Source organism: Chlamydotis macqueenii, chromosome 1 (assembly GCF_036417535.1).
Source record: "Chlamydotis macqueenii isolate bChlMac1 chromosome 1, bChlMac1.mat, whole genome shotgun sequence".
Lineage (NCBI taxonomy): Eukaryota > Metazoa > Chordata > Aves > Otidiformes > Otididae > Chlamydotis > Chlamydotis macqueenii.
Window position 1 is genome coordinate 171,680,625 of NC_141556.1, and position 27,644 is coordinate 171,708,268.

Consider the following 27,644-nt stretch of genomic DNA (forward strand, 5'->3'; position numbering starts at 1 on the left):
ATGATCCTTTTCTTTTCTGGTGAATTTGACTGGAAATTCAAGTTTGGAGCAAAATGCAGAACTACTAGAATCACTGCTTTCATTACGAACATTTCACACAGCTATAGAAATAATTACATATGATGAAGATCTTATGGCAAGACATGGGCTGTTAACCTTGATTCCCTGGTAGAACTCCCAGTTGAATGATTATCTCCTAGCCACATAAATTTACTTTTATTTTCTATTACATAGTTGTTTCTTTCACTTTTTGAAATGAACTGCTCTTCGACGTACTGTCGCAATGTTAGCTGGTACGCTTCACCCTAGAGATAACTACATTTAAGTGACTAACAAATCTCGTCGTATGGTGTGTAAAGGACTTCTTTGGAAATGAAGGTTTTGAGGAGATTGAGGTAGTAGGCAATTGTGTGATTCTAGTGAGAATTTGTAAAGAAGACATTCTCCTTGGCTTCCTCTCCTTCTGGAGGCAGTTATATTTGAGAAGAGGTGGTAATCTTTCTTTCTTCTATTATCTCTTGAAACACAGAGAAAAAACAATTTCAAAATTTGGAAATATTATCTAGTCATATCCATAAAAGGATCTGTCCTATCTTCAAAAGCTTTGTCTCGAGTGGATCACTTCAGATTTTTTGCCCTGAGGTGTTATGCTGTCTGTTACTTTGACTGATGGATAACTTCAGTATAGTAACGTAATGAGAATAATACTGATGTAGGTATTCATGTTCAGAAAAATTAACAAGGTAATCTTATTGCTAGGGTATATAAATGATGTAGGCTACTTCGTGGTTAGTTCAGTGATGTTTCTAAGATATCTTGGGTATAGAAAAGGAAAAATTAAAAATTTGTGTTTCTGAGCTGTCGAGAATACTGTGGTCACAAAAATGACTGAAAAATTTGGAACCATAAAATGAGAATATAATGATGAATTAAGAAATTACTACATGTGCAGAAAACATGTAAATAACTAGAAGATTAAGTAGGAGAAGTTGTAAGTTGTAACTTTGAAACTGAAAGACTGCTTAAGGGCTCTTCTCGGCTCTTAGCTATTCAAACGGTACTCCCCTTAAACTTGAAACTTTTTACTCTAGCTTGAATGTTGAATTTGGGACTACTCTTCCCCCAATTGATACTTCATTTCTCAAAAATGAAGGTGTGTCAAGTTGGAAGTTAAGTTCATACAGAAAAGTAAAGGAAGAGTTGGAATGATGGAATGAAGTTGGGCCTGGGAAGAAGGGAGGAATGGGGGGAGGTCTTGGTTTTTGTCTTTATTTGTCACCATTCAACTCTATTTTAATTGGCAATAAATTAAATTTATTTTCCCCAAGTCAAGTCTGATTTGCCTGTGATGATAACTCATATGTGATCTCCCTGTCTTCGTCTCAACCCATGAGCTTTTCTATCTTATTTTCCTACCCTGTCCTGTTGGAGGTGGGGAGTCCAAGAACATCTGGGTGGGCGTGTGGCAGTTGACTGAAGTCAACCCACCATAATCATGACGCATTGAATGGTCACCTGAACATTTTGGTGTTTCATGGCAAGGTTCAGAACCATCAGCAGCTTTGTCTTTTCCAGCATGCAGTTCCACCGTGACTAAGTAAACCCATTACCTTCATTAGAAACAGCAATAACTAGCATCGTGCACCTTGCTTCTGTGTATCTCCTGTGTTCATGAGATGAAACAAGAAGGAGGGTGTCTTGTACAGGAACATAAATGTCTGTCCACGCAGGAAAGGTGAGATCTGGATTCTGAATGCTCTGAAGCCTGAGCTCACTGCTTTCTTCCTGTGGTGGTGTGGAGCTGTGCCCATCACAGTCTGGCCAAGTCTGGGAGAGCATAGTTTCACTTCTGGTGCTTTAGTAACGAGCAGCTAGACATGAAAATTTTGGAGAGTGGGAGAGGGATGGGGCCATGCAGATTCTGTCATCTTGTGCTTAGATGTTGTAGTTCAGCCCTGATCGGGACCAGACTACACAGTCTCTCTCTCACTCCCCCCATCCTCTGAGAGAATAGGGAGAGCTAGTATAAGGAAAAAGGCTTGAGGTTTGAGACAAGGAGAGGGAGAAATCCTTAAAGTTACTGTTACGGGCAAAACAGACTCGACTTGGGGAAAAATACTCATTTACTGCTAAAAACAAAGCAGGAGAATGAGACAGAGAACAAGATCACCCCCCCCCCCCCCCCACTTCCTGGACTTAACATTATCTCTACTACTTTCCCCCCTGCCAAGCGGCACAGTGGGGAAGAGGGAATGGGGGTTGCAGTCAGTTCATCACGCGTTGTTTTACGCCGCTGCTTTGTCGTCAGGGGAAGAACTCCTCACATTCCTCCCCTGCTCCTTTGTGGGGTCCCTCCCACGGGCCACAGTCCTTTGTGAAACTGCTCCAGCGTAGGGTCATTTCTTCCCTCAGCTGCTTCACATCTTCTTTACTTTTTTTTCTGTTTTCCCCTTCTTAAATATGTTATTGCAGAGGTGTTAACTGGGAACATTCTACTACCAGTTGGCTTGGCCTTGGCCAGCAGCAGGTCCGCCCTAGGTCCATCCGAGTCCACTGAACAAAGGGGAGCGACTTCTGGCAGTTTCCTACAGAAGCTGCCACTGTAGCCCACCCCCCCCAATAAAACCAGAACATTAGAAGAAGTAATGGAGGAGATTTAGAGGTGTCTTTGGTTATGTCTCAGGACAGGAGGTTGGTTGTGGCACCTGCTCCTCTGTTGTTAAAAGGTTGCAGCAGGCTTCTCAAACGTATGGCTTGGCTAAATTAGAAAATGTTACTACAAAACTAGAGCTGTTCTCATAGAGAGAGACATATTTCATAATAGTGTTGTTAATAATTAAATAAGCACTGCAGGATCATGAGAGGGGATGTATACCAGAATGAGATACAAGTTTTTATTTTGTTTTCTCTTCCTCTAAAGCAGCCAAATACAATTTGATTAAAACTTGCAACAGAAAATCATCCATGTGAAGAAAACGCCAGTTGTGGTTGCAGTGGTGCTATACTGAAAATGTAGGCCTTCTAGGAGGAAGGAGATTCTTTTTACTTAAACTGATGGCCATAGAATCTCAGAAGATGGGCTTGTAAACCCAAAAGCTTATCCATCTTCTGTAACAACTGCTCTAATAGCAGTTTCCCATATGGACCTGGGTATGATTTGTGTTTTTAGTTAGACTTTCAAGGGAATAAATGTCCAAATATGATTAGTGAAAGGCTCCAACGGATGGCACCAATAAAGAGAAGTTGATCTCTCTTAGAATGAGTTAGTTCATTGATCCAAGACAACAGATGTTTTGATAAGGTCATGCAGAGTTAGGCTTGATTATGTGCCCAGTTTAGGACATGCATCTGCTGTGTGTTTTGCGTAGGGTGGGTGACTGGAGTCCACCGAGGTTGGTTGAAGTGGGAGGTAGGAGAATAGAGAAGGAAAGGCTGTCACACAAATTCAAGTCACCTTCACCTGGGCAGTGTTGGGAGCTGGAAGTTAGATGCCACAGTTGATGAAGAGAATTGAGTGAGCCAGGAGGAGACTGTGGCCTGAAAAAAATGCATTGGCTCAACGTATCATGTTGGGAATCTGCTGGTGGGTCGCCTGAGTGTCATCAGTTAACGTGGGCGCTGGAGCAGTGTGGCCTCACGCAGGTGTGGATGCTCCATTGGCCTGGCAGACCAGAGAGGCTTTTGGGGGAACTCAGTTCACACCCCCACCCCCTGCGGGGGGTCCCTGTGGGGATGAGTCAAGCCCCTTTGCTTTAGATGACTGCCCACCATATGCAGACCTCGGCAATTACATCCTATTTGCTGAATGGCTTTGAACATACTGTGGCGCAAATGCTGGTTGTGGCAGGAGAGCGCAGTTTGGAGAGATCGACTCACTGGGCATCTGTTGGCCTAACATTTCAAGGCCAGGTTGGATGAGGCTCTGAGCAACCTGATCTGGTTGGAGATGTCACTGCTTCTTGCAGGGGGGCTTGGACTAAATGGCCTTTAAAGGTCCCTTCCAACCCAAACCATTCTATGATTCTATGATATGTATAGCACACAGACTGGATTTCATTGGTTACTGCTGGGCGGTGGGCCCTGCAGGATGTGTCACACAGTGTCCTTCCAGTTATAAATGCAGAAGGGATCAAATAGGTTGGAAAGAATCTACTGCGATTATTGCTACTCTGAATTATAAATGACCCAAAAGCCAGAGCTATTCACTGCATTCACTTCAGACCAGCGCTCAAAAGGCAGAGCACTGCTTTTGAAAAATATGATTTTAGAGAACAAAAGGGGAAGTGAACGCTGTGAAAATTTAGTTAAATGTAAATGTGTTAAATGGTACATGAACTAGTCAGGTTTTCATGATTTATCAGTTTTAAACTTCAAAGGCTCTGGTTAGCTTGCATTTTTAAAACTAATGAGTTTATCACAGCCAGTGGGGAAAAATGGTTCAAGTATATCAGCTGTAAATTGGTTCAAAGCACTAAAAGGGACATTAGCCTCTGATCAGATTCAAACAGTTCATTAAACCTGCCTTTCCTCTGTGGCGCTTTGTCTTCCCCCCACCTCCTCCTGCCTGCATCTCCTGCGCACGCCAGCCTCGTCCCTTCGTTCCGGCAGGTAAGACCTCCTCAGGGACACGGAGCAATATCAGCTCATCCTTCTTTGTCTAGGAGCTAAACAGCCTCAGGGATGCTTGGTGATGGTATATTCCTAGTCTTGCTGTAAAACTCAACTGTGCTGCCTATAAATCAAGAAGGGAGAGGGACCTCTCTGCTTGCAGAATAGGCGCTGGGGGAGCTGGGAATGCCAGGCTGGCTTCTGCTCTTGCTCCACCCCAAACCACATCCAAACTGCTGGAGCTCAGTGACGTCTGAAATCCGCTGCTGATAAGTAAACAGTGCACCACCCTTGCTGGGAAGAAGGATGTAAAGCCTGGAACAATTTCGGTCAGCTGTTTTGTGGCAACAGAGTCCCTCCTGCTCTTTCTCCATCTCATGCCTTGAATGCTGAATAAAGATAAAAATAAATTGCTGAGAAGACGTAGGAAGAATTTGGATTTTTTTAATTCTTCTTCCTGTTGTATCAAGCTTAAAATATAGTAGATGCACAGCAGTAGCATTGCATGGACCAGAACATCTCCACAGCTTGAGTTGTCTTCATTCACCCCTGTTTGAATGCGGAGATGTTCTGCTGAAAATTACTTGTTTGACCTGAAATTTTATAACTTAAGCATTTAGAGCTTTTTATGAACTATGTAAATCTACTTTTTAAGGAAAAAGATAGAGATTGCATTTACATTTGTCTGTCTCCTTTACCATTGAGTTCCTGCCTGGCCTGTGGTATCAAGCTGCAGCTCCGTGTGCTGTGACACATGAGGTTCAACGTGAGGGTGACGGGGGTTTTAAACAGGTCATTTGTTCTGCCTGTGGCACGGTGTTGGGCATATCGGTTTCCCTGCATTTCAGCGTGTTATTTAAATTACAATAAAGTAAAGGGGTGTATGAAGATAAACAGCTGCTGCAATATTTGTATCTCTGAAAATGAAGATTCTGGGACAGAGTGCATTAGTAGGAAAAAAATAAAATATTTAAAATAAGGGAAAAGTATAAAGTTTAAATAATGGAAGCTCCATTAGGACAGACCATTTTTCTTAAAATCCCCCTGAAGCAGCCATGATAAGAAGCAGAGGTATGAACATATTTCTCATGACTAACGGCACCACTCAGTACTGAACGGACCTCCTGCCCGTGAAACACGGGGAGAGCGTTTTTTCCATTACGGTGCAGTTGTTGAGGACTACGAGGTAACGGTTAGAGTGGAGGTGAGTTTCCAGTCTCGAGTGCTGCCTTCCAGGCGGGGCTGCAGATAAGTAAGTGGTTGTGAATGAGCCACTTATAAGCGATCTGTGCTGTAATTTCGCAATTTGAAAAATAGCTGTGACATCTTTGTATTTTTGTACTGCTGACCAAGGTGTCTGCATTTGTATGGTCAGATTCTACCTTGAGGAATAAAATGTCTTTTATTCTTTCAAACTAAATGGCAATTGAAGGGGCTACTTTTCAAACACCAGCCTTGAGCCTTGGCTGGAATAGAAGATTGACTCAGGCTGAGGTAGTGTTTCAACTGAAGTCATGAGAGGTTGTTTTGCATGTCTCCATAATCTGCTCCAGCAGCAGCGGGATGAGACGTTCATAGCAGGGATGCTGATTCAGAGAAGTGCAGTTCTGCAAATCTCACTTCAGATTGAAGCTCTTGGCTTATATTGCCTATTACTACATGGACAATGCATCTGTCTAACATGCTTTCTTATTTCTTTTGTATCAGAGGTGAGTACGTGGAGATTCTCATTGACAAATACTGATAACTTTACAAGATAATAAATGATATGAAATCTCAGGAGTTAGAATCATAGAATCATAGAATGGTTAGGGTTGGAAGGGACCTTCAAAGGTCATCTAGTCCAACCCCCCTGCAAGGAGCAGGGACATCCCTGACTAGGTCAGGTTGCTCAGAGCCTCATCCAGCCTGGCCTTGAACGTTTCCAGGGATGGGGCCTCCACCACCTTTTTGGGCAACCTGTGCCAGTGTTCTATAACTCGCATCGTAAAAAATTTTTTCCTAATTTCTAATCTAAATCCACCCCCCTCTATTTTAAAACCATTACCTCTCGTCCTATCACAACAGGCCCTACTAAACAGCCTTTCCCCATCTTTCTTGTAGGCTCCCTTGAGGTACTGGAAGACCGCTATCAGGTCTCCCCGGAGCCTCCTCTTCTCCAGGCTGAACAGTCCCAACTCTCTCAGCCTGTCCTCATAAGAGAGGTGCTCCAGCCCTTTTATCATCTTCGTGGCCCTCCTCTGGACCTTCTCCAACTGGTCCATGTCCTTCTTGTGCTGGGGGCTCCAGAACTGGACACAGTACTCCAGGTGGGGTCTCACCAGGGCAGAGTAGAGGGGGAGAATCACCTCCCTCGACCTGCTGACCACGCTTCTCTTGATGCAGCCCAGGATGCGGTTGGCCTTCTGGGCTGCAAGGGCGCATTGCCTGCTCATGTTGAGCTTCTCATCCACCAGCACTCCCAAGTCCTTCTCCTCAGGGCTGCTCTCAATCCATTCCCCGCCCAGCCTGTATTTGTGCCTGGGATTGCCATGACCCAGGTGCAGGACCTTGCACTTGGCCTGGTTGAACTTCATGAGGTTGGCACGGGCCCACCTCTCCAGCCTGTCAAGGTCCCTCTGGATGGCATCCCTCCCTTCCAGCGTGTCGACAGCACCACACAACTTGGTGTCACCGGCGAACTTGCTGAGGGTGCACTCTATCCCACTGTTCATGTTGCCGACAAAGATGTTGAACAGGCCTGGGCCCAGCACGGACCCCTGAGGAATGCCACTCGTGACCGGTCTCCACATGGATATTGAGCCGTTGACCACCACTCTCTGAGTGCGGCCATCCAGCCAACTCCTTATCCACCAAGTGATCCGTCCATCAAACCCATGTCTCTCTAGTTTAGAGAGAAGGATGTCGTGCAGGACAGTGTCAAAAGCTTTGCACAAGTCCAGGTAGATGATGTCAGTTGCTCGTCCCTTGTCCACCGATGCCGTCACCTCGTCATAGAAGGCCACCAAATTGGTGTCAGGCACGATCTGCCCTTGGTGAAGCCATGTTGGCAGTCACCAACCACCTCCTTGCTCTCCATGTGCCTTAGCATGGTTTCCAGGAGAATCTGCTCCATGACCTTGCCAGGCACAGAGGTGAGGCTGACCAGCCTGTAGTTACCTGGGTCTTCCTTATTCCCCTTTTTAAAAATTGGGGTTATGTTCCCTCCCTTCCAGTCATCGGGGACCTCACCAGCCTGCCACGACTTCTCAAATACGATAGCCAGTGGCTTGGCAACTTCATCCGCCAGTTCCCTCAGGACCCGTGGATGGATGTCATCAGGACCCATGGACTTGTGCACCTTCAGGTTCCTCAGATGATCCCGAACCTGCTCTTCGAGTACAATGGGCAGTTCTTCATTCTTGCAGTCCCTGCTTGCACCTTCTACAGCTTGGGTGGTGGGACAGGAACTCTTGTCGGTGAAGACTGAGGCAAAAAAGTCATTGAGAACCTCAGCCTTCTCCATGTCCTGGGTAACCAGGACACCAGTTCCCTTCTGGAGGGGGCCTACATTTTCCCTGGACTTTCTTTTGTCCCCTACGTACCTATAAAATCTCTTCCTGTTACATTTTATATCCCTGGCCAGATTCAGTTCTGCCAGGGCTTTGGCCTTCCTTACCTTATCCCTGGCCACTCGCGCAGCCTCTTTGTAGTCCTCCAAGGCTACCTGTCCCCACTTCCACCCTCTATAGGCTTCCTTTTTCACTTTCAGTTGGTCCAGGAGCTCCTTGCTCATCCACGCCAGCCTCCTGGCCTTTTTGCCCGACTTGTTTTTCATCGGGATGCACCTCTGCTGAGCTTGGAGGAGGTGCTCCTTGAATATGGACCAACTTTCCGGGGCCCCTCTTCCCTCCAGGGCCGCCTCCCATGGCACTTGGCCCATCAGGTCCCTGAAGAGGCCGAAGTCCGCCTTCCTGAAGTCTAGGGCAGAGAGCTTGCCATGTAGTTTCCTTGCTGCCCCGTGGATCTTGAACTCCACCATGTCATGGTCGCTGCAGCCAAGGCTGTCCTTTAGTTTCACATCCCCCACCAGCCCCTCCCTGTTGGTGAGCACAAGGTCGAGCATGGCACCCCTCCTTGTCGGCTCCTCTGTCACCTGCAGGAGGAAGTTGTCATCCACGCATTCCAGGAACCTCCTGGACTGCCTGTGCCCTGCCGTGTTGTCTCTCCAACGGATGTCAGGGTGGTTGAAGTCCCCCATGAGGACCAGGGCCTGTGACCGTGAGGCTGCTCCTATCTGCCTATAGAGCACTTCGTCTGCTCTATCCTCCCGGCCAGGCGGCCTGTAACAGACCCCTACCGTGACGTCCCCTGTCCGTCCCCATCCTCTAATCTTGACCCATAAGCTCTCTGTCAGCTCCTCCTCCATCCCCAGGCGGAGCTCCACACACTCCAGCCGGTTGCTGACGTAGAGAGCGACACCCCCTCCTCGTCTCCCCTTCCTGTCTTTTCTAAAAAGCCTATACCCCTCCATGTTGACGCTCCAGTCGTATGTGTCATCCCACCACGTCTCCGTGATGCCAATGAGGTTGTAGCCCTGCTCGTGTGCAAGCATCTCCAGCTCTTCCTGTTTATTCCCCATGCTGCGTGCATTGGTTGTTGATGTGTGTTAATTTATGGGGTGTGTGTGTGCAGGCCTTCGCTGTAACTTCTCTGAATTCAAGTGTTTGTTTTCTCTAGGTAATACAGAAGTACACGTTTTGATTGAAATAAAATATACCTAAGTATGCTGCCAAAAACCTGAAGCTCTTTGACATCACTGCTCTAAAGCAAGGAATTTATATACATGCGCCTGCGTGATTAATTTCAAGTTGAAGAATAGTGATTGGAGATAATTTTCCCTTGTTGCTTAAAAAGGCTTAGTTCTCTTTTAAGGATAACTGAAAGTATAATTTACTATTTTAACAGAAGTAGTAACTTGCTATCTACTCCTTGAAATTAATATTACATCTTTGTTAACTTAATTTCTGCTAAAAGAAACTTATTTCTACAATATCATAGAACTAACTAAACCACTGAATTAAACCAATTGTTTTTCTTTTTTTTTTTTTTTTAATTAACCTTGTCCTTTTTTGCCTTAGGACATCAGCGCCTTTGAGAACAGAATGTTAATGCTTGATGGGATGCCGGCAGTCAGAGTCAAAACAGAGCTGCTGGAATCCGAGCAAGGGGTAAGCAGAGGTTTCTGTGCAGTCTCACTCTGCAGCACACTGGTGACCCTTCCCGGGCTTCTCTGTGGTTAGCTGTCCCTCTTGTTGTATTGTAATCTTCTTTTCTATACTTTTCTTTATTTCTGCTGTTTTGGAGCTCATTTTCTTGAGACATACCGGTGAGCATCTAGTCTCATTTGCTGAGAGTGCAAAACAAAACTTGTTGGAAGACTTATTGAAATTATCTGGGATCACCGAGATGCTGTTGGTGTAATTTTACAATTATAAAAAAAAAAGATAAAATTTAAAAACCAGGAAAAAAAAATGCATTATAACAAAGAAGCTAATTCATGTGTCTAATGCAGCCCATACATATCTTTTCTGTTTGCCTCCTTGTGATATTTGCCTTACTGTGGTTGTTTCATTCTTTGTGTGCATGTCCTATTCCATTGTCTGTGCAAAAGTCCTCTCTTTCTGGTGGAATGTGCTTGTTTATTGTTACTATAAGAGAGCCGTAAGCTTCAGATGGTTAAAGCTGGTGTCATGTTGGCTGCTGAATACAGGATAGAGATCACGGAAAGGATTTTGAATTTTTTGCAGAAAAAGTGTTTGATGTTGGAGTAGTAGCTTTTAGGAAAACAGATTACTAGGTTTTTGGACTTGTTAAGGACATTTTCTTATGTATAAGGTAATAATTACATCAGGGATTGCAGATTTACTATGAGGGCATCTGTATTTAATGGATTTTGTGTTATCATGAATCTTCATTTCTTGTGTGCATCTTCCATTGTCCCAAAGAATCCAAGACACCTTACTACTCTGAAGACACGTCTTCAACAACCAGAGAGTAATAAAAGCAGCAATCCTGTTGCCATGTAGTGATGGGCTTTTGCCACTACCTGTTATTCGGCTTTTTTCCTTCCTGCTATTTTCTCAGTTATTTAATTGAAAATTTAAATGATATGGAAGAGAGGGAATTAACTTTCAGGATGACTTAATTTGAAAGACTTGCAAGGAGAGATCAGTTATTCACAATGGTTTTGAAGCTTTAGTTTAAAAGAAAAAAAAAAGTGACATTTAATGGAGTTCTTGCTTATCTCTGCCTTCTTGAGACTAAGTGCCCTCAGAAAATATACCAGTACAGCATAGTTTGAGGAAACATAAAAGTTGGACTATTGTGTGAGCCACAGTGATGGAAAGGCAAATCCATTAGAGGTAATTTTTAATACCTTCTGGATAATTTGAACTGTATCTTTGTATGTAACACAAACTTTTCTCTATATTGTTCAGAAGACAAATTTTATCTTGCTATTTGCCTTTGTCTAGTTTAAAATAAATGCTGTGCATGATGCATATTGCTGGGTCGTTTATGAAGATTATTTCCTTTAGCAAAGTGTGATTTGATTCTGGAAGACCTATTTGGTGCCTTAGGAGCTGGAAGGAAGTGAACAGTTTATATAGTTTTTAAATTTCCTTAGGGTTTTTTTTAATAAAATTTTACGGACTTCTGTGTAAGCAGAAAATGATGTCATCTCTTCCTTTTCCAGTGACTGAACCGTTGGACAAAGAGCTTGGTTTGGTTTGGGATTTTATGTGCTTTGGTACTAATTAAGTAGTGTCTGGTCAAGAGTCTCTGGCACCTTTATGACTGTTCATTAGGGAACAATCAATAAATACAAAATGAATTCTCCAGTTCAGTAACAGAGGAGCTAGTCATTAGGATGGCAATTTTCCAGCAAACAGCTTAAATTCTAAAGAGAAAGGTGGTTGAAACAGATGTTTAGCATGTGCTTCAGAGACTGTTTTGAATGTGTAGATGTTGGTAGACATAACAGGGAAAAGTGTTAGAAGGCTGTGATTACCGAAGAAAGCATGTAGAGCTGTTTGCGAAGATGGATATCATAACTGGGAAGAAGAGAGTGGGAACTAAAGTGTAATCCAAGTAGTATGAATCGGAAATTGCGATGTTTATTTGTATTATTATGGTGCGTAAAGTCCCTGGAGTTGCACCTCCATTGCAGTGTATGAGTGTGCAGGGAGACATGATTTCTAATTCGAAAATTTGCGAACTAAGACAGCATTTTGAGTCTTCTGAGGGTAGCTGGCAAAGTACTTATGATGCTGAACAGCAGACAAGACTAAGCAAACTTCTCCAAAACCTGTAGGGAGACTGCTGGGTTTTTGCTGTTCCTGCTTGGTATCTGTTGTTGGTTTTAGGTTTGCTGCAAGGACAAAAGTGAGACATGGTTTAAGGGTTATGAAAAGAAAGTTTCATCTGTGGTTAGGGGATCTTGAAGACTCTATCAGTTGTGGTGGAGTGTAAAGCAACAGAGTCTGGAGCACCAGTGAACCTCGACCGGGGCGGTGAGTGCTGAGTGATCAGACCAGAGAGTGCTGAGTTGCTGTGCCTTGCTAATGAGGCTTTGGAGGATTGGTGTCATCAGATCTTCTGGCTGAGAAGGGCTACTGGACCACTTGGAATTTTCTCCTGTTTTAGTCTGAGCCCATCTTTCAAATAAACGTCTTCCTGATTTTAAAACCGATTGTGGTGAAGAAGCTCCCACAGCTATGCTAGTAGTTTCCCATTCTTGTTGTGAAAGCACGCACCTGATTTTTAACCTGAACTACCATCAACTTCCAGCCCTTTCCAATGCAGTGGAAAAATTCCCTCGTGCTTCTGTGTGACAATCTCACTTAGCCCTTTCTGGTCCAGGCCATACAACGTGTGGTGATGCGAGAGGGGTTTCTCCTGAGGTTGTTGTTGTGATGTTGGAGGCTGCTGCCCTCACTGCCGTGTGTGATAACAAAGCAGCCTGGTCTTGGTGGTCCCTCCATGTTGATGGTGATGGGTGTTTACAAGGCAATGACTGCAAAGCTTTATTGAAACGGAGTTTAAATGAATTGTGGGTTCCAAAGGTATGTGCCTCATTCTTGTGGGGATACTGAACGCTTTCTTGCAGGGCATGTGAATAGGTCAGCCAGAAAATATATTGACTGAGTAGTTGTGCCTTGATTAGCTGTCGCGTGTGGTGCCTGACCTCCAAGGTGGGATTCACAGAAAGGCCCTTGCTGGGGAAATGTGGGTATTGTTTGGCCTTCCTGCTGCCCTGGCTCATCAAGTGTTGGCCTGGTGAGAGAACACCCAGGAGAGGGGAGTCTAATTGCACCCTGGGCGGTTGTTATGGGAAGACAAGGGTGCGCACTTGGAGGGATGGCAGGCTGGCACTGGGTCAGATTTGGCTCAGGTGCCGGTGTGCCGCGTCGCCTTCGTGTTCTCATGGTGTACTGTGTGTTACTGCTGTAGGTGAGGCAAAGGCGTGGAGATATTCTCAGAGTCAGTCTGTGCCAGCGCTGAATTACTGGCAAAGAGTTGGGGCTGGAAGGTACCTCTGTGATTCTGGGTTTGGTTCCAAGACCATAAGGAGATGAGTGAAATGCATATATCCTTGCTTCAGATGGGAAATGTTGTAATGATGGTGTGTGGTACAGTGCTGCCTTGGTGGATAACTTCAGCAGATTACATGAGCACAGTGTTTGAGTCTATTTTTACTCCAAAAATTCAATTTATTTTGTAATTTGATGAGTTTAATGATTAAACAATATGTGTTTATCCCTTGACTTTATTAAAAGCCTTTTTTTTTGAAATTCACATGCCTCCTTATAATTTGTGAAGCAGTAACCCACCAACCTATTGACTTGAGCAGTAGAAAATACCACTGTTTGGCAACCTTAGAAGATCAAACAGATACCACTGCGGTAATGTGACAACATAGGCATAAAAAGCTCAGAAAGAAGTAACATTCCTATTTCTTTTACACCTACTCCACCAAAACTGAAGCACAATAAGGAGGAGGAAAATGAAAAAAAAATATTTCTACAAACAGCACAAGCGTGACTTACCTTCTGTGGCATATGGCTACAGTGAAATAGGCACCATCTGGCTGCGTGCGTTTCATTCATCGGAAATTCTTCTTCCCTGTATTGCTCCGGGTAACCTGATCTTCACCTGATGTTGTGTCTCAAGTCCGTGTGGTGGTAGTAGAAGTCACCCATGATGTAGATAAGAACGAGGGCAGAGCAAATCATTGAGCCAAGGTGAACATTTTCTGCTGTATTTGGATACCAAGCCAAGCATGTATTCCCATGTCGCTTTTGGTTTTCCTGTTTGGAGTCTTTTTGCAGAAGCAGTTGAGTGTAATGTAAGGTGGTTCTCTACCATCTGTGCCTGACCTCCAGGATCTTTAACTCTCTTGTTAGAGGATGTTTTGTTTTCTTTCATTATTTTTTTTTGTGTCTTTAACTGTGTTTGGGTGCTCTGTGTCCAAACCTGGACTGAAAAGTTTTTAAGAAATATTCTTAAATAGTATTTCAGTCCTTATACTGCAGAAGTGTTGCATACCTAGACCGAGTGAAAGTGGATTTAAAATGCTATATGGCAGAAGGAATAAGTGAACAATGTGTAGTCCAGCTGAAATTTTAGAGTAGCCTTCGGAGAATGAAGCCGTGCGAGCTACTCCCACTGTAAACCAGCCCAGTCAGTAGCTGAGGCTGAAAGGAAATGGGAGCTGATGCTTGTGCTTCAGCTGTGCCTCGTGCACCGGTTCCTTCGAGCCTGTGACGAGAGGAGAGGTGGGCAGGATTCAGGAGCTACAACCTGCGTCACTGCAGTGGAGGCAAGCCTTTGTCAACCTGGGTTTAAAAGGTGCTGAGTTCAAGCCAGATGACTGGGGGAAAATGAGATTTAGGCAGCCCATAAGGGGAGACATACCTTATGAGACGTAGGTTACTGGGCAAATTTGGAACAAAGAAATATTTACAAGGGAAATGGATTTTCTCTTTGCTTTGGAAAAAGTTAAAGCAATTTGCCTTGTTTTATCATCACCAATTTAGAATAATTTAATGATTTTTAGAAGATCATCAGCATTAGCAAGAACAGATGCTTATTTTTCCAGTGAACTACTGTCCTTAATTTTGCACAGGAGATTTAATGCAGACTATTGTTTGAGGCTTCAAGAAGACAGTACTGCTTTAATGACTTTATCACAAATGAAAAAAAAGACATTACATAAAAGATATCGCATTGCCCTTTAACAAGACTTCGTTATTATCTCTCCTACTGTGGAACAGGAGCTAGCATTGGTAATAAATTGGTAGAATTACTTTAGGAATGGAATTTGCTTATCATTTAATATCCTCTAGCGACCTGCAGCTTTAGATCTTTTGATCTGCAGTAAAATCTTTGAGTGTCAGTAACTGGTTTCAGAGAAGGACGTGAAGAAGGTGGTCCTTCCCCGTGTAGGTGAAGGTGAGTACTTCAGCAGGCAAAAAACATTCATTCTTTGGCTGTGCCAAAAACTATGTTGGACAGTAATACCCTCATTGTAAAAATGTATGGAGGCTGCATTAATTCAAACAATAATACACACAAGGCAGTGAATTTGTTTGCTGATGGCTACTATAAAGAAGTTAGAGTAGTGTTGGCTGGCTTCAGTGTGATCTCTGGAAGTCTTGCTGGTCATTGCAGGATGTGGCCCAGTTTCTAAAAGCTGGTAAATTTTTCTGACTTACACAAACACATGAACTTACTCTCTCAAGTATTTGCAGAGTTGAGCCATAAGCTTTTGTTTAAAGGAGATGTGAATGTAGGACTTACGTCCCACAACTGATCCTCAAATACAGAGAATAATAAATCTCTAATTTTCATCAGCCTTTTTGTTTTCAGATCTGCAGTCTCATCCATTCCTGTGCCTGCATTTTGTCCCCTCAAGTCATTATTTTAAGGTTATATATCTTATTCTGAATTTACCTCCTAATTCTACTTGGTTTGTCTCCATTCCCATGCCTTACCATGGCTGAATCATGAAAAAAATTACTAAAATGACAAAACCCTTTAATAAGCCAATATTGTTGTTTGTGTCTTTCGTCTTTAGCCAAATTATCTTGTCATCTTGTGTTTGAAGAGTGCCATCCATGCTTATGTGGTTATATACATAAATGTCTTCTACCTCAGCCTGGGTGACAGTGACAGAAATCTATTTTATTTTCAAAGATTTCCAGAAATACCTACTGAAATTCAGTTGAGAATAGTCTCAGTAGCAAAGCTTGCTCCTTGACTGTGTGGGGAACTGTTTTATTTTGACTTGTTCGGCTTAGGTACATTCTTTGTATTATTAGAACAAAGCACACTTCTAGTATTTACTAGAGTGAGTCTCTACTCCATCCAAGTATTCCTTTTTTCTTTCTGAAATGATCCTTCATGTTTACAGCTTTGCTCTCAACCTGACATTCCTGCTGCATCCATTGCCAGTGACTGATACAGGGAAGAGTTAGGTCAACTGATCACGCATCCAAGAAAACCCAACTCAACAGGAAAAAGGGAATGGCTGTATATGTCCTACAGTAATGCCGTTAGGAAATTATGGGTGTCTTCTGTCCTATGGATAGAAGGGTGAGAAGAAGATTGTAAGTGCTGCCTTTGACAAAGACATGTATTTAGAGCTAGTTAACTATATCTGAAACTACATCTTGAGATACCTTTACTACTTCTGGGACCCAAGCTAACTACTTTGGGCATGTGTCTGCACTGCTGCCTTGCCAAATACTGACTATTTATATTGTTGCACATGTCCCTTACTCCTTCTGAAGTCAGCCTTTGTAGAGGATAGAAAGCTAAGGCGTTTTTGCACCATGGTTATAGGTGTGGTTTATTTATTTGGGATTTTTTTTCCCCCCAGGGGTCAGACACAAAAGTGCAATAGAAGGTAATAGATTTAAGACTAATAGGAAACGATAGCTTAACCAGGTCAGTCAACACACTTGCTGTCGTGCTTGCCGGGCAGTCTTTTTGCCAAGGTAACTCAGTTTACAGACAGAAGATGCAGGTGAGGTTGTAAGATGTATGGTGCTGTCTGCAATTCTCAGTAAGAGAAGGATCCCAGATCCTCTGAGACTTAATTTACTGGCTGCTGTCTGCCATTGCTTTCCTTTCCTAGGCAGTTAAGTTGCTCTTCAGGGAATGCAATCCTTATTCTGTCTGCTATTGTTTGTTGTGTGTGTGGTAGGAACAGGGAGATTTTCAGTTGTCAGTGAGGACTTCACTGCGCTAGGCGCTATACAAGCAAAGGGCAGTCCCTGGATATCCTGGATTAATTGGTCGAAAGTTATGTTTAGACACCCTTTTAATGGGCATCTTCAGATAATAACGATCATGTGTACTAGGATGCTAGTAGCAAGCCTAAAAGGAGTGAAGCTGAGAAAGATCTCTGCTCCAAACAGCTCATTTTTAGCTAACACTGCCGTGCCAGGAAAAGGTTTCTCCTATCTATAATGGTAGAGGAGATTTTTTCACTCACGAAAAAAAGTCTATTTTATGAGGATGTATTTGTAGAGAAGGATAATGTTTTATCTGCAAGACTGGAAAGAGTTTCAAAGAGAATGTGTGATACTACCCAGAAATTAGCATAACTTTATATTGTTGCAGTTCCATAGTAAAATCATAATTACACAATATATCATATGTTGAATACAGGAATTGATAACAGTTTTGTGTGCTTTTATGGACTGAAAAAAATAATGTTGGCTTTGGGAGAAGCAAAGTCAACCCTTTGATTTGAGCATAGTACTGAAGTGTGTCATGAGATTATAGTTTGGTTGCCTTCTGTCCCCAGTCAGTTATTATCACCTTGAAGCCAGTCCGCTTTTTTGATGATGTATGACCTCTCAGCTTGCTCTGCTACCAGAGCTTATGATGGGGATCTCATAGAAGATTTATTCAGCTGAGAAACTCCAACCATAAAGAAAAATAATCATGGTACATACAGGGTGTGTATCTGTCGGTTACTGTAAATTTCTAAATCCACATTTTGGGCTTAATTTTTTTTTTTTTTTTAATACAGATGTGAAAGGTCAACATTTCCTTTACTGCATTCAAAAGTAGTTGAAAAGAAAAATAATTCAGTGATCCAAATAACCCCAGTTCCAGTGTGTGCTCCATGTTCTGTTTCTTTTGGGAATCCAATATTCTCAGCTGAACTGTAATTTTGATATAGTTTGTAGTCCTAATTGGGGAACCAGTGAGGTACGTATCATTGCTCCTTTCATCCCGCCAGAGAGGTATTAACACTGTAGTCACAGGAGTGCAGAGGATGCCATACCTCAGCTGGTAGACAGCACTGTAGCCTAAATTTCTGTTGCACTTCTACGTTGAAAATAAAACCCAGTCTCTGTTGTTTTGTGTAGCAATGCAATGCAGTTCTAAGCTGCAGTAAGGTCAGTTTTAGACTTCATAGAATTATAGAATTGTTAGAGTTGGAACGGACCTTTAAAGGTCATCTAGTCCAACCCCCCTGCAAGGAGCAGGGGCACCTCCAACTCTGGGTTGCTCAGAGCCCCGTTCCAGCCTGGCCTTGAATGTTTCCAGGGATGGGGCATCTACCATCTCTCTGGGCAACCTGTTCCAGTGTTCCACCACTCTCAGTGTAAAAAATTTCTTCCTAATATCTAATCTAAATCTATCTCCCTCTGTTTTGAAACCATTACCCCTTGTCCTGTCACAACAGGTCCTGCTGAAGAGTTTCTCCTCTTCTTTCCTGTATGCCCCCTTTAGGTACTGAAAGACCACTATAAGGTCATGCCAAACAATTATTGCCATCTAAAAAGCAGTTACTCTTCTGATTTGGTGACTTACCTGGTAGGGCATCTGAAGTTTAATGCAGGTTGCATCTGCAGTAAAATTCAGTAGGTTCCAAGTGAACATAGTCCCTCTGTTCCTATGGACAAATCAGTAAAGGTGAGCTAGGTAATCTCACTTTTATTAACAAGAAAACTACCTTGAATTACCTCACATTTACCTCCCCATGTGATTATAAGTGGATGGCGCTGACCTGCTGGTGCACAGTAACTTCTTCATGGTTCGGAGTTCCTTATTTAAAATGTTTTCCATTGAAACATCTCAGTGAAATAATTGTGAACCACAAAAATCTTTAAATCATTTTGCTAGGAGAAAAGTTAAGCATTACATTTCATCCATCTTGTTCTACTCTCAGGTGAATTTAATTGTTTTTTTTTTGTTTTTTTTTTTTTTTAGTGCTCATTAGAATAGTCACTTTGTTATGATAGCGTGTGTTTTGATCCACGGGGCACGTTGGTATGAGAGAAATGGAAGTGTCTGGGCTCTCGTCATTTCTCTTTATTTTGGCTCAGGGTGAAGTGAAATCTTTCTATATTCCTAGTTCTCACTAGGATAATTGCTATACTTTATTTCTTTAAGGACACTGGGATACTTGAAGTGAGAAGTATTATGTAAATGTGAGTTGTTATTATATTTTTATTATATACTGGCTAGCTTAAGAAAAATAAGCATAAGCCAATATAAGTGAATAATTTACAGTATCACGGAACACATCAGCAGCATGAGATAAATGCCACTATGTTATGATAGTAACAAAATTATTTTAATCTTTATTGTTTGGTAAGAGAAGGGATTACTTCTAGTTTTCATTTGTTTGTTGACATGTTCTTATCTCTTCTATTGAGGTTGCCTTATAAATAGTCATTTTAATGTATATTTTACTCTTGTTCTGTATCCTGCTGGGAAGTACTGAAAGAGCTGTACATTTTTTAGCATTATTGGCTTTTTTTCCATATTTCTCCCTGTGGAGTTGAACCCTTACATAAATTACTTTAATGATTCTGTTTTCTTGTTTTGGTTTTTTTTTCTTTAAATTACCTTTCTTCATCCCTGTCTCTCCTCTTCGTTTCACACTGGGAGGATGAGTATTTATTAAACTGTTATTTAGGAGCGCCTGCTTTCACAGACATCCTTTTACAAATGTTGTTACTGCTTGGTTGCATCACTTAAACACACCAGAAAATCATAGGAACCACAGGCAAAAAAGCCAACAGCAAGGAAAGGCGATGTTCGTCCTCTGCTGCCTGCACAGATAGCTGCCTGTGCTTGCCGTAGCCCGAGCACAGAGCTCGGGCAGACGAGGACAGTAAGGCCTGTGGCAGCTCCGTGCAGGGCCACCCCTGTGGTGGAGTCCCCGCTCTTTGGGGTGTGCAGGGAGCAAGGGGCTGGTGGAGGAGGGCAGATGCTGGGGACACAACGGAGAGAGGATGGCAGGTCTTCCCAAGCGAGGCTTGTTCATGGAAAGGCTCACGTCAGAGCAATCTCCCCAGCCCTGCCTCTTCCTAAATGCCCCCACTCCCCTTGTTTCCTGGGGTCACCAGCCACGTGAGTGCCACCCACGTCCCACCTCCATAACCTCTGCATCAGCGTTTGTAGCCCGTTTCCTACTTTAATGTTTTACACTAGAGATCAATATTAATACCAAAGGCACTGACTTTGACTTTGATCTTCATCTACGATGCTGTGTGTGAGCTTTTGTCATTGCGGTAGGTGAGTTACTGGAAATTCCCTAGCAGTCATGTCAGTTTGTCCTTGGAAGAAAGCAGCATCACCCTCTCCTGTCTGGATTACAGATATGCTTGGTTATGTTTTTAATTCTGCAAGTGCCTTTCCACATAATTTACCACTTACTTTGATGGTTTTCTGCCAGGTAGATGTTTTGGATACAGCCTGGTTATATTCTGTCTTGGTACTTCTCTAGCACTGGGTGCTCTGAATTTTTCCTTGTCCCCTTTGCTGGATACCTCTGGTGGTTTTGCTCTTCTAATACTGAACAGCTGTTTGTGAACAGGGAGGTGTAAATTGATGAAAAATTAATCATGAACTCCTGTTTTGCACTGTGGAACAGAGAATTCTAATGAGGAGGGGCAACTGTTGACTGAGAATGGAGAGGTAGCATTGGTACCTTTAGCAATATCAAATGCTTCGCCCTGCATGAATCCATGCTGACTGTTCCCAGGAACCTTCTCTTCCTTCATAGTGCCCAGAAGCATGTTCCCAGAGGACTCACTCCATTACTTTTCCCAAAGGGAGGCTGATTAGTCTGTAGTGCCCCAGATTGTCCTTTTTGACTTCTCTGAAGAGGAGTGCACCATCAGGGATCTCCCGTGGTCTCCAGCAGCACCTTTCAAGCATGGTAGAGAAGGGCTCCACAAAGACATGGGCCAGCTCTCTCAGCACCTGTGGGTGCAGCCAGGTCGGTCCTGTGGGCTTGCTTGGGTTGGGTCCTCTCAGGTAATCCCTGGGACTTGGTCCTCAATCATGGCTGGTGGTTCTGCTCCTTGAACCCTGTCTGTAAGCACAGAGGCTTGTGAGAAGGCTATGCTGGTGAAGGATGATGCAGAAAAGGCGATGGAGCACCTTGGCCCTACCCATGTTCACTGTCAGTAGTTCACCAACTCCATTCAACCACCAACCTGCATTTTCCTTTTCCAGCCTTTTACTGCTGATGTAGTGCTGGAAGCTCTTGTTGTTGTCTTTGCTCTTTCCTGCACGTCTGAACCCCAGTGGAGCTCTGGCCTTCCTGACACCATGCCTGCACAGTATTTCTGTGCTCATCTTTTGTAGCCTGTCCCCGCTTGCACCTCCTGCTATATGCTGCCTTTTTGTGCTGGAGCTCCGTTGTACACGTTCCACATCTGCCAAACTGGTGTCCTGGTACTTCTTTCTTTTCGGAGTAGGGGAATGCACCAGTCTTGCACTAGGGTGTTTTCCTTAAAGAATTGCCAGTTTTCCTGTCCTCTTTGGCCCCTTTAAAGCTGCCTCCCATGGGATCCCACATTATTCCCTGAAAACTTCAGCTCTCCCGTAGTCAAGGGTCTAGAGTGATCTGGACTAGGTCTCTGTTACTGTCTTTCTTTCCTCACTCTCCTCAGAATCTCAAACCTCACTGCTGAAAGATCTTTACACCAAAGCCACCACAGCTCCAATCTGTTCTTCCTTCCACATACAGTAGTGGTCATTTTGGTTTTATCCATGTGGACCTGTATGAGAACGCAGAGTGACCACAGTGGATCAGGTGAAAGGTTCTTTTTACCCACACACAGCATCTTGCAGCACGTGCCCTGTGGAAAGTGCAAGCCAAAAGCAAGCATACAGCGTTATGACCTCCGGTACGTTCTCCAGTGTCTATCAGTATGCGGACTGGGGACCGTGTGAGCAAAGATTGACCTTTAGTGTTGCAAGTTGTCACTGCTCTTTGAGCTCCGTGGAGATTTTCCTGATAACCAGAGAATGTGGTGTTGGTTTTGACCTGTAAAACCTTAAACTGTCTTGCACCTGCCTGCTGCCCTCCTGAGACTACAATAAGAGCTTAAGATTTAATGATAGATATAGAAGGCAGTGGCAAAAAGACAGAGAGAAATGTCTATCACATTTATTGTGATAGTCTCTTAATTTATTTTCCCATTAGTCATAGAAGAACAGTTGTTGATTTTTAGAGAGTCCGTGCGATGAGGTTCCTGGGGAGGGCAGCTGTGGTGTTGAGAACATTGTGACATACAAAAGATATTTTTTTTGTTTTGTTTTGTTTTTCCTTTGGCTACTAGATACTGTGGAACAGTGCTGTGTAATAACCTCATAGGACTATAAACCTTATGTTTAATAGGGTACTTAGGGCTTATATACTAGTATGTTGTTTTACTGTTGAATAAAAAGCAGATAAAGTACTAATGCCATTAATGGCTTTCAATAGGAAAAAGCTCCCTGTGGAAGCAGTAGTGGTCTGGGCTGTGGTTTTTATGGCAGAACATTGATTCGGGAAGCTCCTGTCCACTGTTAACACTTCTGTGGTTGTGCCAGTTCAGACGTGTGCAGGGATGTGCTCTAAACCAGAAAAAGACGGGGGAAAAAAAAAAGCTGAAATATCCTAAAGTGTTTTTCTCTCTAAATTCAGGTTATTTCACAGATCCAGTTTAGGGTGTAGGTATAAACTGGTTGCAGTGTTTGATCTGCAACATCCACAGTTCTGTGCATTCTGCAAGTTAAAACATGCTGTGCAAACGTGGCACAGAAAACGTTACTGATTTTCATGGTTGAAAATGTCAAAAATAGCAGATAGACTAGAAGGCAAAACTGTTCTGGTTGGCTTCTGAATAGTATTCATTTTTGCATTAAAAAAATGCAGAGTGGAAAGGTAAGTATTACTTGCCTCTGCTCTTGGAAAACAGTTCATAGTTTGGTTCATTGAAGCTTGAGTTTGTTCCTTTGTTGCTATACATGTTAGTTTTCATGAATGGATTTAGGCTGAATGACTTTTCTGGAACGTGAAATACACTTAATTTTTTTTTCCTGAATAACAGTTCGGAGTATTGATGGCATAAAGTGGCAATTTAAGACAGCTGTTAGCATAAAATAAATACACATTTTGTTACTGTTGAACACACAAGCATTAATTCATTCTTGGCTTAAAATTCCGTAGGTGCTTCTGGCCTACCCAAGAGTACTCCTTGACTTTCATCCCACTTTCACTGCCTAGACTGGGACCCTACTGTTGTCAGAAAAGGATCAAGTACTCCTCAAAGGCTGGCTGAACAATAAAATAGATGGCTTATCTAGAAATTTGGTAGCTTTAATGAATTATGGAGAAACACTTGCAGCTTCCCATAAATTGATATTTGCAAGTTCATGTCTGCAAACCTCGGGTTAAAAAGAAACAAATGGTGCTCAAAATAAAGTAAATCCAAGTCACATATGCAGAATATGAAATATGTGGTCCACCATGGAAAGCATACTGTGGGCTTATTCTTGAAAGGTACTGAATATTCAGCATCCAGCAGAGAATGTAAATACCTGCTTAGTTTTTAAGAACAGAAGGAGTTCTGTTACTTACTCACGGCACCGACTTGGGGCCAGGGTACCATGCAGGAGCCTCAAATCTATAAAAGCTGCTACTGTAATCTCTAGAACCATTGAGGTGTATAAAAGTCTTTAAAATAATTGGAAGAAATCAACTAGATTAAGTTTTCCCACTTTTTAAGGCAGAGTAATGTTTTACATGTCAGGTATAATGCTTGTTAATTTGGTTTTAACTCTACTGTTAAACTAATCCATTTCCAGTACATCCTACAAGAGATATTTTAGTGAAGAAGTGAATTTAAAATATTCTTTATGGACTAATTTTGTTCGTATCAAATGGAGGGATAATGTGAAGTATGAGACAGAATTTATTGTGGAGTGTGTACTCTGATTTAGTATGTTCCTTGATGCCATTCAAATCATTTCTAGAACCATATATTATCTAAAAAGGTGCGTGTTTTTGATGTTATCCAGGAATTAATGGTGAGCGCAGATTAACATCAGCAAATGTTGTTGGAGTGCATGATATGCTAAAATAACTTTCTGTTTAAAAAAAATTATATGTAGTATCAGTAGATGGATTTGCCTTACTAATTTTAAAATAAGGGAAAAATCTTTTTGTTCCAAATAGTATTTTTTTTTCATCTGAAAGATGCGTGACATAGGTCGGTAACTGAGCCGTCACCATTTTGCCTGTACGTTAGAAGCTGCTCTTTACATTGAGTTCCTGAGCTGCAGCTCAGTCCCCAATTCCACTGCAGAAGGCGTTCGCCAGAGAACATGATGACTGCATGCTATGGATGCCAGATGCAATTTAATTAAAGCCTGCGTGAAGGAGCTGGGTATGGACAGTAATGGCATGAAAGGGTGAAGAGGGGTCGGTGGTGCTTCCAGTTCCCGGTAGCTGAAAGGAGGCACAGGGATAGAAATTCAGGGTGGGAATATGTTTCCATGCCAACCAAGTAATTTCTTTAACAGGAGGAAACTGGTAATGAATAACTGCTGAGTGGGAATTTTAAAGAAAAATATACCCCACAAAAAAGCAAAAGGTTACATTTTTGGTAATCTACCTTCTCCATCCCTTCTATGAAATCCTGCACTGGAAACCTCTATCGGAGCTTCCTGCCATCCCGTACCAGACCCTGCTGTGCCCATCTGCTGACCGGGAAGCACTTGCCCGCGGTGGTGGGTGCCAGTGCTGAGTCCACAGCCGCAGGCTGACCTGAGCCCTGTGTGGATCCTTCCTGGAGTGGCTGTGAAGGCCAGATGAGGGTTTCACAACGCTGTCTTGCCTAGTTTTGAGTCTTCCCTTTAAATCACTGACTAGCACGTTTACTTTTTGTCTTCCTTGTGTCTTCTAACATGATGTAAAAGCACTGAGGAGGGGAACTTTTAACGCTGGCATTTCTTACAAATATTTGTTTCTAAACCCTGATTAGCCAAGTGTCTTGGAAGTTGAACATGTGTTTGCATTTGGTGTGTAGCTCTATAAAACTTTCTGACTTTAAAAAAGGAGTGAGGCGTGTGGGGGGGAAGTCAGTGAAGCTTTATCTGAAATGCTGGATTTTTGTCTTGCTCATGCATTGCAGGAGGAATTAGCAGGGCAAAGAAGTTGTGCTGCTTTACCTCCAGTGCCCATAAAGCAGTGTTCATCTTGGACCGTGATTGTGTTCAGAACAGGACCCTTAGGGTTTGTGTATTTAGGGTATGAGCTGCCTCTGGGGTGTGAAGCAGCCAAATAGCATTAGTAGGGAGCATTTCTGGATAAATCAGCCCTTGCTGAATTCTGTGCTGCTGCTGTTAGGCTGCTGCTGGGCCTTGGCATGGCCAGGTAGCTCTGCCGTGCGCTGCCGGGCCCCTGCCCTTGTGTGGGTGACTTGTGCTCCTTCTGGAGCTCCTTTCCAGCTCTGGAGCCCCCAGCATAAGAAGAACATGGACGTGTTGGAGCGAGCCCAGAGGAGGGCAGGGGAAAAAAAAAAAAACCAGCAATAATTTTGGCTTTCTGAGGAGTCAGGCAGATGCCAAAGCAGACTTGAAGCAGAAAGGATGTGCAGGGAAGGGGAGGAGTGGCAATATGTGCTCGGATGTGTGCTACACTAACTTTGTGTGCTTTTAGTGATGCCACATGGATGAAACATGAAGTTTAGACTTTGCCATGCAGTTGGCAGGTGCTAAACAACTGAACAGGGCAGGCTTGACTCCAGCAAAGGACGATTAAGTGACGTTACATGACATAACAGAGCTGCACGACAGCACAGCCTGCCCTGGTTAGGATGATACAGAGATTTATCTGCAACCCTGTTTTTCTGATGGAATCAGCTGCTGTTTTGTTTTGTTTTGTTTTTTAAAGCTGATTTTCAGAGCATGAGGGATTGAGCATGTGAAAGAATGACAGTTTTCAAACACCGTGGAGAGCTGTGTCTGAGTCTCATCCTTTATAGCACCTCTGTGTAGCCTGTGCTGTTTCTGGTAATGGACTGCATCAACCTCTTGAGCCACACAAGGACTCACAGGATCAAGGCTTTTCTTTGTGAAATTTTCTTATGAAGTTTTGGAAGCACATCATGCAAAAAAAAGAAAAAGAAAAAGAAAAAGCAGTGACACAGATTTGTAAAGATTTATTGCATCATTATCTCACATGAAACAGTAAGATTGTCCTGGCATGGCTGAGCAAAAACCATGGTTTGAGAGTAGCATTGGCTGGCAATGCGCCCTTGCGGCCCAGAAGGCCAACCGCATCCTGGGCTGCATCAAGAGGAGCGTGGCCAGCAGGTCGAGGGAGGTGATTCTGCCCCTCTACTCTGCCCTGGTGAGACCCCACCTGGAGTACTGTGTCCAGTTCTGGAGCCCCCAACATAATGAGGACATGGACCAGTTGGAGAAGGTCCAGAGGAGGGCCACGAAGATGAAGAGAGGGCTGGAGCACCTTTCCTATGAGGACAGGCTGAGAGAGTTGGGGCTGTTCAGCCTGGAGAAGAGGAGGCTCCGGGGAGACCTGATAGCGGTCTTCCAGTACCTCAAGGGGGCCTACAGGAAAGATGGGGAAAGGCTGTTCAGTAGGGCCTGTTGTGATAGGATGAGGGGTAATGGTTTTAAAATAGAGGGAGGTAGATTTAGATTGGATATTAGGAAAAAATTTTTTACAATGCGAGTTGTAGAACACTGGCACAGGTTTCCCAGAAAGGTGGTGGATGCCCCATTCCTGGAAACCTTCAAGGCCAGGTTGGATGAGGCTCTGAGCAACCTGATCTAGTCGGGGGTGTCCCTGCTCCTTGCAGGGGGGTTGGACTAGATGACCTTTGAAGGTCCCTTCCAACCCTAACCATTCTATGATTCTATTTTGATGCCCTGCAGATTGCCTGTAGACATTTCTGGGAGCCAAGACATCCTCAGTAGTGAGGTCTTTTGTTTCACATAGTTTCAAAGATTGTAATCTCAAGGAGGGAAGCCTGATCTCATCATGTTTCCGTCTTCAGTATATTCCATAGATGGGATGTGCTCATCTGTGAGTTAGTGAGACGATTAGTAGGAACGATTTCTATTTGCTCTTATAAAACCTGACACAAAAACCCCTGAGCAGATGACTTGCAAGTTTACACTGAAGAAACATAAAGACCAATTCGTTTCCTTACAGACCTGGGGGAAAAACAAACCCCACATGATATATTTTCTCTCTTTGAGTGTGACCAACCAGTAGTTGCTGCTGTCTGCAGGAGCAACACGAAACTGCACAGCTCAAGCACCAGATACAACCCATGACATAATTCTACTTGGTCTGCAGTCATAGGATTATTTTTTGTGAGCATTATTAATGCATAATAATACAGTGTTAATGTAATTGTAATATGTATCCTGAGAAAGGAACTTCAAATGAATAAACTCCCTATTTTTGTATGAGGAGCTTCATAACCTGGAAGTGATGCACCAAACATGAAATTGAGATGTTTTACCTTGATTGGAGCCTGGTGCTAGTGGAGTGGCTTGAAAATGAAGGTCATTGGCTAAAAGCAGTAGGTACTTGATCAGATCAGCTTTTAAAAATCAGTGATCAATATGGATAATACTATTATTGGTTGGACATTGTTGCTGTTTCATTCAGCATAAAGGTTTTTTGCAGCATCCAGAGTTTTCAGCATGGGCTT

General features: G+C 43.2%; 1 protein-coding gene across 4 annotated transcripts in view; it reads left to right on the plus strand.

Moving 5' to 3' along the window:
- Window positions 1–27,644, plus strand: part of KLF12 (KLF transcription factor 12) — a 251,675-nt gene that overhangs the window by 89,149 nt on the left and 134,882 nt on the right. For all 4 annotated transcript variants that reach the window (XM_086771780.1, XM_086771778.1, XM_086771782.1 and 1 more), the window contains one exon: window positions 9,729–9,818. In XM_086771780.1, the coding sequence (XP_086627906.1) occupies window positions 9,729–9,818 (90 nt within the window). The remainder of the gene's footprint in view (window positions 1–9,728; window positions 9,819–27,644) is intronic.